At 38.3% G+C, this 14,210-nt stretch overlaps 1 protein-coding gene across 1 annotated transcript; it reads right to left on the reverse strand.

Annotated features, from left to right (window-relative positions):
- Positions 1 to 132: 132 nt before the first annotated feature.
- On the reverse strand, positions 133 to 1,080 carry LOC128060495 (olfactory receptor 56A3-like). The gene has a single exon (XM_052652899.1). The coding sequence runs from the start codon at positions 1,078 to 1,080 to the stop codon at positions 133 to 135; it is 948 nt and encodes a 315-aa protein (XP_052508859.1).
- Positions 1,081 to 14,210: the final 13,130 nt, after the last annotated feature.

Raw genomic sequence — 14,210 nt, forward strand, 5'->3', positions numbered from 1 at the left:
AAAACAGTTTACACAGTTTGAGATTAAAATTCATCGATATGAACTTCAGTCCACTCATTGATTCAATAATTGATTGAATAATCCATGCAAATACCATCCAATTTTAGGAAAGAAGAGATCCAGTTATTCTAGTTACCGTCCTTTCTTCAGTAATCTCTGGATTCCTTGCTTGATCTCCTGGGTTCGCACCCCATAGACAATAGGGTTGAGGGCTGGAGGGATGACATGGTGGAGGACATTGAGCAAGATGGGCACGTCAGAGGACATTTTCTTTTCTACCACAAGCGTGAAGACAAAAACCAGGAGGATGGTGCTGAAGAAGAGGATCAGGATGAAGTGGGAGCCACATGTGCTTAGGGCCTTGGCCACAGCTCCCTGTGCCTTGAGTCTCAGCACAGCCCTCAGTATGAAGGTGTAGGAGAGGAAGATGAGGAGGAGGTCAGATCCCAGCAGAGTCCATCCACAAACAAATCGGTAGAGACGATTGATGGTAATATCACCACAGGAGAGCCTGGACACAGACATATTGGCACAGATGCAGTTCTCAATGACGTTTCTCCCACAATAATGCAGACGTCCTGAGAGAATGGGGATGGGCAGTGTTAAAAAGACACTTCTGGCCAAAATGAAAATGGCTGCCTTGGCTATAAATTGGTCAGTGATGATGGATGGGTACCTCAATGGATGGCAGATGGCCACATAGCGGTCATAGGCCATGACCATGAATGTGCAGGACTCCATGGCAAAGAAACTATTCATGATGAACATCTGAAAGAAGCAGGCAAAGAAGCTGATGGGCCTGAGGTCAAACCAAAAGATGGCCAGGACCTTGGGGATGACAGTGAGAGAGACCACTGTGTCCAGCGAAGAGAGCAGGCTGAGCAGGTAGTACATGGGCTCATGCAGAGAGGCCTCCAGCCAGATAGTGATCAGGAGGGTGATGTTGGCACCCAGGGCCAGGAGCAAGAGGAAGCTAAGAGGTAGGGATAGCCAGAGCTGCCAGCTGGGGGACCTGACAAAACAGTTCAGAAGGAAGTCTGAAAACTCAGTGGAGATGCTGCCATTTTGGTGTGTTGTCATATTTTGTCATATAGTTCTGCAGCTTCCTTTTGTTGAGCTATAATTTTAGGATAAAATTAGTTACTAATTCAAGATATATTGCAACAGAAGAAATTGCTTTACTTAAGGGACTTGTGGACCCTGGCAATTTATCCAAGCCTAGTGAATTTACATGTGCATCTTTTGTGCCCTCCTGGGAATAGTCACATTACTTTAAACAATACAAGAGGATATGATACGATTTCTTTGTAAATGTTTGATTTGTTCAAAGCTTATTTTCAAAGTTTTATTGGGGTATAGTTGTTTCACAATATTGTGTAAGTTTCTACTGTACAACAGAATTAATCATCCCTATGTAAACATATATGCCCTCCCTTTTGAGCCTTCCTTCGACTCTACCCCTCCATACCACTCTAATAATAGTAATCTGACTAATAGTAAACAGGATGAAACTCGACTCTTCTGATTGCATTAGTGTGAAGGTGGTGAGATTCACCTTTAGATTCTTTCCATCTCTGATTTCCCTTTTTTGATATAATAATCCAGATATACATTCCCTCTTTCCTCCAGGCTAGTTCAAAGTTGCCATTGTTGTCTCATCATTTAAAGTTTCTCCTTGGCATGGAAATACTAGGGTAACTAGTGTGATACTAGGGTCACAGAATTGAATTAGAAACCATCCCTACTCTGAAGCAGGGAAAACTAAAGCCATTCTGGGGACAACAGAAAATAAGTGCTATAAGCAACGACAGGGTCTTATGCAAACTATCAGGAGAGAGTAGGAAAGGGCTGACTAATGGGCATGGGAACTAGGTTGGGGAAAGAGAATTGTGAATAAAGTGATGTACCCTCATTTACATTATAGATAAATGATTTTAAGATTCTCCTCTCCTTGAATTGTGAAAGTGAAAGTCGCTCTGTCACGTCCAACTCTTTGCGAGCCCATGGAATGTATGTATAGTCCACGGAATTCTCCAGGCCAGAATACTGGAGTGGGTGGCCTTTCCCTTCTTCAAGGTATCTTTCCAGCCCAGGGATTGAACCCAGGTCCCCCACATTGCAGGTGGATTCTTTACCAGCTGAGCCACAAGGGAAGCCCAAGAATACTGGAATGGATAGCCGATCCCTTCTCCAGCAGATTTTCCTAACCCAGGAATTGGACCAGAGAGTCAAAAGAAGTCTGTAACTTGGAACAATGTGTACAAGTCAGGATTTTCTGGAGACCTTTAGAGCATTGCATTTAAATCTGTCTACACAGTCTCATATAGAGTGTTATCATGTGGGTTTAGAAAGTTTTTATCAGGAGTTTATGAAATTCCCTCTTTTTTCTCACTAGGCTCACTAACATAATATAACATTACATATTGTTTAGCTGTTAAACTCTTACCACTTTTTGGGAAATGTGCTCAAATATTTAGGGATTCATCTCATTTAATTTTTCACCCTCCTGTGAGATATGTTTTATTATTATCACATTACGAAGGAGGGGACTGATTTTCAAAATCATAACCATCTTCACAGTATTAGGCTAGTCCTATTCCTGTCTAATCCTAATCTAATGCTTTAGATTCAAATACTTTCTAGATTCCCTCTGGCCTTAATAAGGAATTCTATGATAATGTACAGACCTCATCAACATTTTGGAAATATAAGCAAATTTCACTCGTGATACAATTAATAGTTCTGAAAACAGAACTGATACAGGGGAAGGACATTTGGAGTGGGGGCAGGGTGGCAAGGTAAAGGGTGTTTTAATCGAACTGTGAAGCTAGAAATGAAAAGTGTTTTCATACTATTAGAAACCTACCGTTGTTTCTGTAGTGGTTCAAATAGTGTTTTTGTTTCCAGTTATGAATTCTAGTCTCCAAATGCAGTTCCAATCCTCCTCAGCTGGCTCCTCCCAGAGTCCCTGTTAGTGAGCAGGGCTGGTTTCCAGAGAAGGGCGGAGGGGTGGTCCCTTCCCAGGACTCCTCTCTTTGCTCTTCCTGGTCCTCTGCTTCCCCTTAAAAATGGTCCTGTCCAGTTGGAGTTTGCCAGGCATGACCTTCCCACCAGATACATAGAAAAAATTAAAAGATCTTCCAATTCGTTTTCTCTTGCTATTAACAGAATACATTAGGAGAGACACTAACAATTTGGGGATGAAGTGTACACATATCATGTCATATAATAGTGGCCATACTCTGAAGAAAGCGGGTCAAGTTGACTATCTTAGTAATTTACCTTTTCAAATCGACAAAGGTTTCAGCAGTATTATGTGTCTTTTCTGCAGCTTAATTGCTAGGGTTTAGATATAGATGAATCAAGTCAGATCCAAAGCTGTCGAATATATGCACAGCTGGGTCCTGTGTCACTACAGTGAGGTAGAAATGCATATCTTATTGGCTATATTATTTTCATATTTTCAGTCTCTCTCCCTAATCGTAAGGGCACTTTCGCAGCTGTCTGGCATCCTCTTTTTCCTTTCCGTTGCAACTCTGACTCCTGCTTCCCACTGCTCATGGACTCCCATTTCGTTCTTAATTAGTATCATACTGTGACTCTTGTTATTGGTTTCCTGAGTTTGTCCTCTAAGTGGCAAATGCCTAAGGATTTAATAAAGATTATAAAACAATTTCTATAGCCATATTCTCTTTTTTGAAAAAAAAAAATGTCATAACCACACACTCTTCACTTCTACTCAGTTCATCTTGTCTGGTACTTCAAGGCTTTGCCTGATGGAGTTGCTCACAGGATCAGAGAGATACTGGAAGCATAGGATGTCCTTAAGAGGTACATCCTTATAAATATAACTTCCAGTGTTGTTGTTGTTTAATAGCTCAGTCGTGTCCGACTCTTTGTGACGCCATGGACTGTAACATGCTAGGCTTCCGTGTCCTTCACTATCTCTCAGAGTTTGCTCAAACTCATGTTCATTGAGTCAATGATGCCATCAAACCATGTCATCCTTTGTTGCCCCCTCCTCCTCCTGCCCTCAATCCTTCCCAGGATCAGAGTCTTTTCCAATGAATTGGCTCTTTGCATCAGGTGGCAGAGTATTGGAGCTTCAATTTCAGCATCAGTTTTCTCAATGAATATTCAGGGTTGATTTCCTGTAGTATTTACTGTTTTGATCACCTATTGTTTAAGGGACTTTCAAGAGTCTTCTCCAGCAACAAAGTTCAAAAGCATCAATTCTTTGGCACTTAGCCTTCTTTGTGGTCCAACTCTCATATCTGTACATGTTGAGTTGTAAGGACCTTCTACATGTTCTGGGCACTACATTCAATCAACTCTGCCTCTCTCTGCCTCTTTCTCTTAGAATACACTCATTCACTTATAAGTCTGAGGCAAAAAGAAAAATCTAACAAGCATATGATTGTGACAATGACTGAGGTCCTGTTAACTCTGCTTGTACCACACAGTGTAGAACTCCAGGCTGTTCAGTTCCAAATGTCCCCTCTAAATACCACCTCCATTCTTCAGATTTTTTCATCTGATCCTTTCTCCTTTCTTCCTCTGAAACAGTTTTATAATAAGTTTTACAAGTCACAGCCCCAAATCTCACTATCTTCAGGAAGTATTTTTTAGGTAGAGATTTCAAAGTGCTCCCTTAAAGAATTAAGAAATCCATGCATGGAAACAGAAAAATTGTTGAAATAGCCTTAAGGGGGTACAGCTAACTGGAACAACTGGTGATTCAGACATGAGTGTCCATGGGGAACCTGAGGAAAGATGCATGGTTTATTTTTTCTCCTCAAGAGATTTGGAATGATTATTTCTAGAAGTAGGATGAAATTTCTAAGAAAGAAGCAAGATTTATTTGTCTCTTTTTTCCACTCTCTGACCTTTATTTTCTCTGGAATATTTGTTCCTATGCATTCTTCAATGCATATGTCATTCAAGAAACATTGAAAAACCCACTAAGCCTTAAATATAAAGAAGCATTAATTTCTACTCTTGTTCTCTTTCGGACTTTGCCATTAGAACTTGCCAGTAAGAGCACTAGGGCTGAGAACCTGGAGCTAATGTTTACTGGTCCCAGCCAGGGGTAGGAAGAAGCAGGGAAAGTAGAGTGTCCAAGTCTAAAGTGGATATGAAACCACCCAAACTTTTTCCCAAGCAGCAGGAGAGGCCACAGATAACACTATGGGAGCCCTGTTTCATGAAGTGTTAAGGTTGTTAGCATTCATGTAACTCCACAGAACTCAGACAGACCTGTAAGATATGTCTCTGAAATGCAGTTACAGACATTATTAACAATATCCAGTGGCAGATACCTCTTTGATCTTTGGACATCATTTTCTTGTTTTGGCAGCTGTAGTTTTAGATATTATTTAGATTGAACTGACATCTGAAGGGCTACTTTCTGATACCCCCCCTAACTCCCAATTGTGATCTCTGTTCTCACCTTCTGAAGTTATATAGAATAAATTTAACTCCTACCCCATGATTCCAGTACTTTTGCATGAATACTTTGTGCCCAGTGTCCATACTCCCAGTTTTCACGAGTGGGGTCCAGATGATGTGCGTTCAAGCTCCCCACCAGCTGTTAATGTCCCATGGACAAACTTCACCTCCTCTGCATCTCTATCACCTCCAAGGAAAAAAAAATTCCTAGATGAGAGGGGCGAAAGAGAGAACAAGGTCCCAGGCAGAGCTTTCACCTGCACCTACTCTCCCGACACAGGAAGCAGTGTCTACTACCTGGTTTCAGATTACTTCAGCAGTACCACCCCAGGAATGGAAGGGAGCACAGACCTCCAGTGAAGAGATAGGTCTTTACTATCTTCTGGTTAATGCTGGTATATCTTTCTTCACGCAGACTCACTGAAGACGTAAGCATGGGGTCTGACTCCATTGATATTGGAGCCTTGTATACTTCCCAAATACCTGGGGTAGGTATACCTCTTGGGCCCTCAGAGATTCTGCCCTCTGGGAACTCCTCCATAGCTGCTCTCTTTGGGTGTTGAGGTCATTCTGAGACAGGAAAGTCGGGAGATGGTAGAAGAAATTATTTGCCTTCTCTGTTGAAGAAAAGACCTCTGGGAACCTAGCCCCACATTGGCATGTGCTCTGTTGGTAGTTAGTCTGTCTCCTGCATATGGGTCTTATGTACATCCTTACCTGTTTATATGTGTTTGCATATTCACATTTGACATATTCCATTTGATCCTATAAACTCACTCAGAACTTCTCCTGGGAATCCTACACATGCTTAATAGATAGGGACATTCAAAATTATGCCTCTAAATGGATAGGTGTTACCTTATGGTGATGTTTATCATGTTATTTATACAATTGCAAGACAAATTTGAAGAACATATTACTGAGAAAATACCATGTGTTTTTCAGAGGGTTAATATGACAGTAACATTTCCTTCTCAGTTCTGTAATAATCTAAATAGGAAGGAATTTGAAAAAGAATAGATTACACATGAAACTAACAGAACATTGCCAATCAACTATGCTCCAATATAAAATTTAAAAAAGCTGCTGCTCTGTGTGAATTGACTTCATTATTTTTCACTGTGGTTCAATTTCCATTGTACTCATTATCCTTTTTGATGTAAATAAACAACACTCACATGACATGCAATTAATTTACCAAATATCCTGCTACTATCGACATCCTGTACACCACTCTTTATGGACCTAGAAAGAATGTATAGGTAGGAATGTTTTTTCACTTATGACATATAGACATATTTATTTTTAAATTTTTGTTCTTTCCAAGTATAGTTGATTTATAATTCTATGTAAGTTTCAGTTATACAATTAATGATTCACAAATTTTAGAAGTTATAGTCCACTTATAATAAAATATTGGCTATATTACCTGTGCTATAAAATATGTCCTTATAGCTTATTTATTTTGTACATAGAAGTTTGTATCTCTTAATTTGCTTCCATATTTCCCCTCCTCCTCCTTTCCCTCTCCTCACTGGTAACCACTAGTTTGTTCTCTATGTTGGTTGGTCTGTTTCCTTTTTGTTATAGTGAGCAGTTCCTTTTATTTCTTAGTTTTCATATATAAATGATATTATACAGTGTTTTTCTTCTTTCTCTGACTTATTTCACCAAGGATAATACCCTCTAAGTCCATGTATGTTGTTGCAAATGATAAAATTTCATTCTTTTTTAATAGAGAGTAATATACATTGAAAGTGAAAGTTGCTCAGTCGTATCCGACTCTTTGCGACCCCGTGGACTGTAGCCTACCAGGCTCCTCTGTCCATGAGATTTTCCAGGCAATAGCACATGAGAAATAGTACATTACATAATGAGAAACGCTGGGCTGGAAGAAGCACAAGCTGGAGTCAAGATTGCCAGGAGAAATATCAATAACCTCAGATATGCAGATGACACCACCCTTATGACAGAAAGTGAAGAGCAACTAAAAAGCCTCTAGATGAAAGTGAAAGAGGAGAGTGAAAAAGTTGGCTTAAAGCTCAACATTCAGAAAACCAGATGGCATCTGGTCCCATCACTTCATGGGAAATAGATGGGGAAACAGTGGAAACAGTGTCAGACTTTATTTTTGGGGGCTCCAAAATCACTGCAGATGGAGACTGCAGCCATGAAATTAAAAGATGCTTACTCCTTGGAAGAAAAGGTATGACCAAACTAGATAGCATATTCAAAAGCAGAGACATTACTTTGCCAACTAAGGTCCGTCTAGTCAAGACAGCGGTTTTTCCAGTGATCACGTATGGATGGGAGAGTTGGACTGTGAAGAAGGCAGAGCACCAAAGAATTGATGCTTCTGAACTGTGGTGTTGGAGAAGACTCTTGAGAGTCCCTTGGACTGCAAGGAGATCCAACCATTTCATTCTGAAAGAGATCAGTCCTGGGTGTTCATTTGAAGGACTGATGCTAAAGCTGAAACTCCAGTACTTTGGCTACCTCTTGCGAAGAGTTGCCTCATTGGAAAAGACTCTGATGCTGGGAGGGATTGGGGGCAGGAGGAGAAGGGGACGACAGAGGATGAGATGGCTAGATGGCATCACTGACTAGATGGACATGAGTCTGAGTGAACTCTAGGAGTTGGTGATGGACAGAGAGGCCTGGCGTGCTGCAGTCCATAGGGTCACAAAGAGTCAGACACGACTGAGCGACTGAACTGAACTGAATATTACATTTGTATATACATCTTTATTTAATTAAGGTATCAGTGATGTACAGTGCATTTCCCATAGGTGTACAATATAGTGACTCTGAATTTTTAATTTTTATACTTTATAGTTATTATAAAATAATGACTATATTTTATGTGTTGTACAATACATCCTTGTAGCTTATTTGTTTTCTATATAGTAGACTGTACCTTTTAATCCCCTACTCCTATCTTGCTCCTCCCCACTGGCAACCAGTAGTTAGTTCTCTATATCAGCGAGTCTGTTTCTTTGTGATATTCAATAGTTTGCTGTACTTTTTACATTCCATATAGAAGTGATATCATACACCATTTTTCTTTCTCTAACTTATCTCACTAAACATAATATCCTCCAAATGCACTCATGTTGCTTCAGATTAGACATTTTCATTCTTTTTTATAGCTGAGTAGTATGCCAAGGTACATATAGATACAGATAGTGATATAGTGAAGGGCAGGGAGGCCTGGTGTGCTGCAGTCCATGGGGTTACAAAGAGTCAGACATGACTTAGTGAGTGAACAACAACTATATATATATATGTGTGTGTGTGTGTGTTTGTGTGTGTTTGTAGATAGATAGATAGATATAGGGCTTCCTTGGTAGCTCAGCTTGTAAAGTATCTGCAATGCAGGAGACCACTGTTTGATTCCTGGGCTGGGAAGGTCCCCCAGAGAAGGCATAGGCTACCCACTCGACACTCCAGTGTTCTTGGGCAACAGCTATATATATATATATATATATATATATATCACACACACGTGTATATCTTTCCAGGTCGCTCTAGCAGTAAAGATTCTGCCTGCAATGCAGGAGCTGCAAAAGACCTTGGCTTGATCCCTGGGTCAGGAAGATCCCCTGGAGGAGGACATGGCAGTATACTCCAGTATTCTGGAGAATCCCATGGACAAAGGTGGGCTACTGTCCATGTGGTTGCAAAAAGTTGGACATGACTAAAGTGACTTAGCACAGCACAGCTCACACACACACACATTTTCTTTATGCATTTATCTGCTGAAGGACACTAGAGTGTCCATCATCTTCTTTATTCTTTTTCTGTTGATGGACCCTTGGATTGCTTCCATATCTTAGCTATTGTGAATAATGCTGCTGTAAGTGTTGGGGTGCATGTATCTTCTTGAATTAGTGTTTTCCTTTTTTTTTTTTTCTCCCCAGACATATACCTGGGGGTGGAATTGCTGAATCATATAGTAGTTCTGTTTTTTCAGTGTTTCAGACACCTCCATACTGTTTCCAACTGTGACTTCACACATTTACATTCCCTCCAACAGGGTACATGGATTCCTTTTCTCTACATCTTTGCCAACATTTGTAATTTGTGTTCTTTTTGGTGATAGTCATTTTTGGAGATGTAAAGTGATATTTCATCACTGTGGTTTATGATTTGCATTTCCCCTGTGATAGCCGTATGAAGCATTTTTTCATATTCTTGTTGACTATTTGCATTGACCATTTGCATTTCCTCTTTGGAAAATTGTCTACTCAGGTCTTCTGTCCATTTTTATTTTTTAATATAAATTTATTTATTTTAATTGGAGGTTAATTACTTTACAATATTGTATTGGTTTTGCCATACATCAACATTAATCTGCCACAGGTATACATGTGTTCCCCATCCTGAACCCTCCTCCCACCTCCCTCCCTGTACCATCCCTCTGGGTCATCTCTGTGCACCAGCCTCAGGCATCCAGTATCATGCATTGAACCTGGACTGGCAATTCGTTTCATATATGATATTATACGTGTTTCAATGCCATTCTCCCAAATCATCCCACCCTCTCCCTCTCCCAGAGTCCAAAAGACTGTTCTATGCATCTGTGTCTCTTTTGCTGTCTCGCATACAGGGTTATCGTTACCATCTTTCTAAATTCCATATATATGTGTTAGTATACTGCATTGGTGTTTTTCTTTCTGGCTTACTTCACTCTATATAAATGGCTCCAGTTTCATCCACCTCATTAGAACTGATTCAAATATATTCTTTTTAATGGCTGAGTAATACTCCATTGTGTATATTAAAATTAAGGTTTTTTTGATATTGAGTTGTATGAGTTGTTTATATATATTAGATATTAATTACTTTTTTATCATATCATTTCAAATATTTTCTCCCATTCAGGGAGTTGTCTTTTAATTTTATTGATGATTTCTTTTGCTGTGCAAAAGCATATTTGTTTATCTTTGCTTTTATTTCTTTTACTTTAGGAGACAAATCCGAAAAACTATTGTTGTGATTTATGTTAGAGTGTTCTGACTATGTTTTCCCTGGGAATTCTATAGTATCCAGTCTTACATTTAGAAACTTTGTATTTCTAAGGTACACATTTAGTGTTGTGTATAGTGTGATGTATATCTCTCCAAGTATGACTTTAATGGCATTTCAAAGATTTTGATATGTTGTATTTTAATTTTTTTGGTTAAAAATCATCTGTTTTTTCCACTTCAATTTCTGCTTCTCATAAGAGTGTATTGTTTAGTTTTCCTATATTTTGTTATTTTTTCAGATGTCATTTTGTTATTGGTATTAATTTAGTTTCATTGTGATCAGAGAACACACATTGTACAGCCTGAATTCTTTTAATTATATGGGACTCATTTTATGGCCTAGAATAAGGTAACTGTCATAAATGTTCAGTGTACACTTGAAATGATGTGTATTCTATTGCTGTTTTTGGCTTTGAAACTATATTTTTCTGGGTATTAATATAACCATTCAATTTTTCTTTTGATTAGGGTTGATATAGAATATATTTCCATTTCTTTACTTTTAGCCAGTTTTTGTTTACATTTGAAGTGTATTTCATGTAAGCAGCATTTAATTGGGTCTTCCTTTTTGTAATTCAATCTGATAAACTCTGAATTTTAATTGGATGTTTGGTCTACTTATTTAGAATTAATGTGACTATGGCTATGGTTGGGCTTTTTTATCTGGTTGGGCTTAAATCTATCATTTTGAATTTGTTCTCTATTCCTTCATCCCAATTGAATATTCAAAAAATGTTTGTTCTATCTTTTTTTTGTGTCCAAGTGAGTTAATGCAATTTCATTTTGGAGGTTAGTTTAGAGATTATCCTACCCATTTCTAACTAATGGCAGTATGCCTTCAGGTGATAGTATATCATTTTGAATATAACAGAAGACCCTTACAATAATATACTTTCATTTCTTCCTTTCTAATTTGCACTATTACTTGTATATATTTTACAAAACTCCATTTTATTGTTTTTTTAAATCACAATTATTTAAAAATACATTTATATAATAAAAAATCTAATCTATTTACACATGTAGTAACAAATTTTGATGCTCTTTGTTCATTCATATAGATTCATGTTTACATTTGACATCATTTTCTTCTGACTAAAGAAACTTCTTTTTAAAAAGTTACTTGTTTTAATTGGAGGCTAATTTCACAATTTGTATGGAAATACAAAAAACCTCGAATAGCTAAAGCAATCTTGAGAAAGAAGAATGGAACTGGAGGAATCAACCTGCCTGACTTCAGGCTCTACTACAAAGCCACAGTCATCAAGACAGTATGGTATTGGCACAAAGACAGAAATATAGATTAATAGAACAAAATAGAAAGCCCAGAGATAAATCCACGCACCTATGGACACCATATCTCTGGCAAAGGAGGCAAGAATATACAATGGATTAAGGACAATCTCTTTAAAAAGTGGTGCTGGGAAAACTGGTCAACCACTTGTAAAAGAATGAAACTAGAACACTTTTTAACACCATACACAAAAGTAAACTCAAAATGGATTAAAGATCTAAATGTAAGACCAGAAACTATAAAACTCCTAGAGGAGAACATAGGCAAAATGCTCTCCAACATAAATCACAGCAGGATCCTCTATGACCCACCTCCCAGAATATTGGAAATAAAAGCAAAAATAAACAAATGGGACCTAATTAAACTTAAAAGCTCCTGCACAACAAAGGAAACTGTAAGCAAGGTGAAAAGACAGCCTTCAGAATGGGAGAAAATAATAGGAAATGAAGCAATTGACAAAGGACTAATCTCAAAAATATACAAGCAACTCCTGCAGCTCAATTCCAGAAAAATAAATGACCCAATAAAAAAATGGGCCAAAGAACTAAACAGACATTCCTCCAAAGAAGACATGCAGATGGCTGACAAACACATGAAAAGATGCTCAACATCACTCGTTATCAGAGAAATGCAAATCAAAACCACAATGAGGTACCATTTCATGCCAGGCAGAATGGCTGTGATCCAAAAGTCTACAAGCAATAAATGCTGGAGAGGGTGTGAAGAAAAGGGAACCCTCTTACACTGTTGATGGGAATGCAAACTAGTACAGCCACTATGGAGAACAGTGTGGAGATTCCTTAAAAAACTGTTAACAGAACTGCCTTATGACCCAGCAATCCCACTGCTGGGCATACACACCAAGGAAACCAGAATTGAAAGAGACACGTGTACCCCAAATGTTCATTGCAGCACTGTTTATAATAGCAGAACATGGAAGCAACCTAGATGTCCATCAGCAGAAGAATGGATAAGAAAGCTGTGGTACATATACACAATGGAGCATTACTCAGCCATTAAAAAGAATATATTTGAATCAGTTCTAATGAGGTGGATGAAACTGGAGCCGATTATACAGAGTGAAGTAAGTCAGAAAGAAAAACACCAATATGGTATGCTAACACATATATATGGAATTTAGAAAGATGGTAATGATAACCCTGTATGTGAGACAGCAAAAGAGACACAGATGTATAGAACAGTCTTTTGGACTCTGTGGGAGAGGGAGAGGGTGGGATGATTTGGGAGAATGGCATTGAAACATGTATAATATCATATATGAAATGAATCGCTAGTCCAGGTTCGATACATGATACAGGATGCTTGGGGTTAGTGCACAGAGATGACCCAGAGGGATGGTATGGGGAGGGAGGTGGGAGGGGGGTTCAGGATGGGGAACACGTGTATACCCGTGGCGGATTCATGTTGATGTATGGCAAAAGCAATACAATATTGTAAAGTTAAAAAAAAAAAATACAATAGCCACTGCGGCCAGATCAGAGTGACTTAAGGTGAATCAAGAACAAACATTAAGGGTTAGATAACACCAGACTTGGTACAATTTGTTTTTTTTCTTAGTGGATACTATTTTAAATATTGTGGTCAAGGAAACTGAATGGACCTGAGGGAAAGACCTTTGTGGACAGAGCAACAAAATGTAAGAAGTCCCAAAGGCAGGATGTAGTTTATGTTTTTGAGTAAGTGCCTGGGAGGTAATTTAGATGGTGTGGATTAAAAGAGGACATCACGGAGGTAAATGAATTCCACCTAGAGATATAAATGTCTCTCTCTTCTGGGCTACCAAAGTGCCTTATTCATGTGTTTCAATAAAACTCTTGTGACATTGCAGTACAATTAATTTTACATATTTTTGTCTTTCTCAGTAGGTCATGTTCTTTCAAATAACAGGCCAAGATTTATTTAGTTAGTTTTCCATTTTCTAATACTATGTTGAATATAAAATAATTTGTACAAATATTTTTGAATGCCTAAAGAAAAATGTTAAAATGTAACAGCTATTTTAAACACTTTTAAGCAGTTGCTTTTTAATTTTATATTTACTCTTCCAAAGTTAAAGCACAGTCTTTAAGAGCTATTTTGCTTTGGCCACACATTTTTAAGTGAGCATAGATTTTTTTCATCTCCACTAGTTCTACTTGGGAGATAATTAGAAGCAGACAATTAGATCAAATTGGAGGTCAAATTCATGACCCCAGGTCTTGCTAGCATGATGAAAGATTATATACATCTTTATCCTTTGTCTCTGCCAGGATACTATGGAATGATAAGAACTAGGATGTGACTGAGTAAGAGGAAACTGCACAGTTCATATCATTAGGCAAGAACAGGAAGAAGATTAGAACTTTATTTCTACATTCCAGTCCTTGATTTTCAATTGTGATTTTGAGTATTCTTCATGGAGAGCAGCAAGAACATAA

This window comes from Budorcas taxicolor, chromosome 15 (genome assembly GCF_023091745.1).
Source record: "Budorcas taxicolor isolate Tak-1 chromosome 15, Takin1.1, whole genome shotgun sequence".
Taxonomy (NCBI): Eukaryota; Metazoa; Chordata; class Mammalia; order Artiodactyla; family Bovidae; genus Budorcas; species Budorcas taxicolor.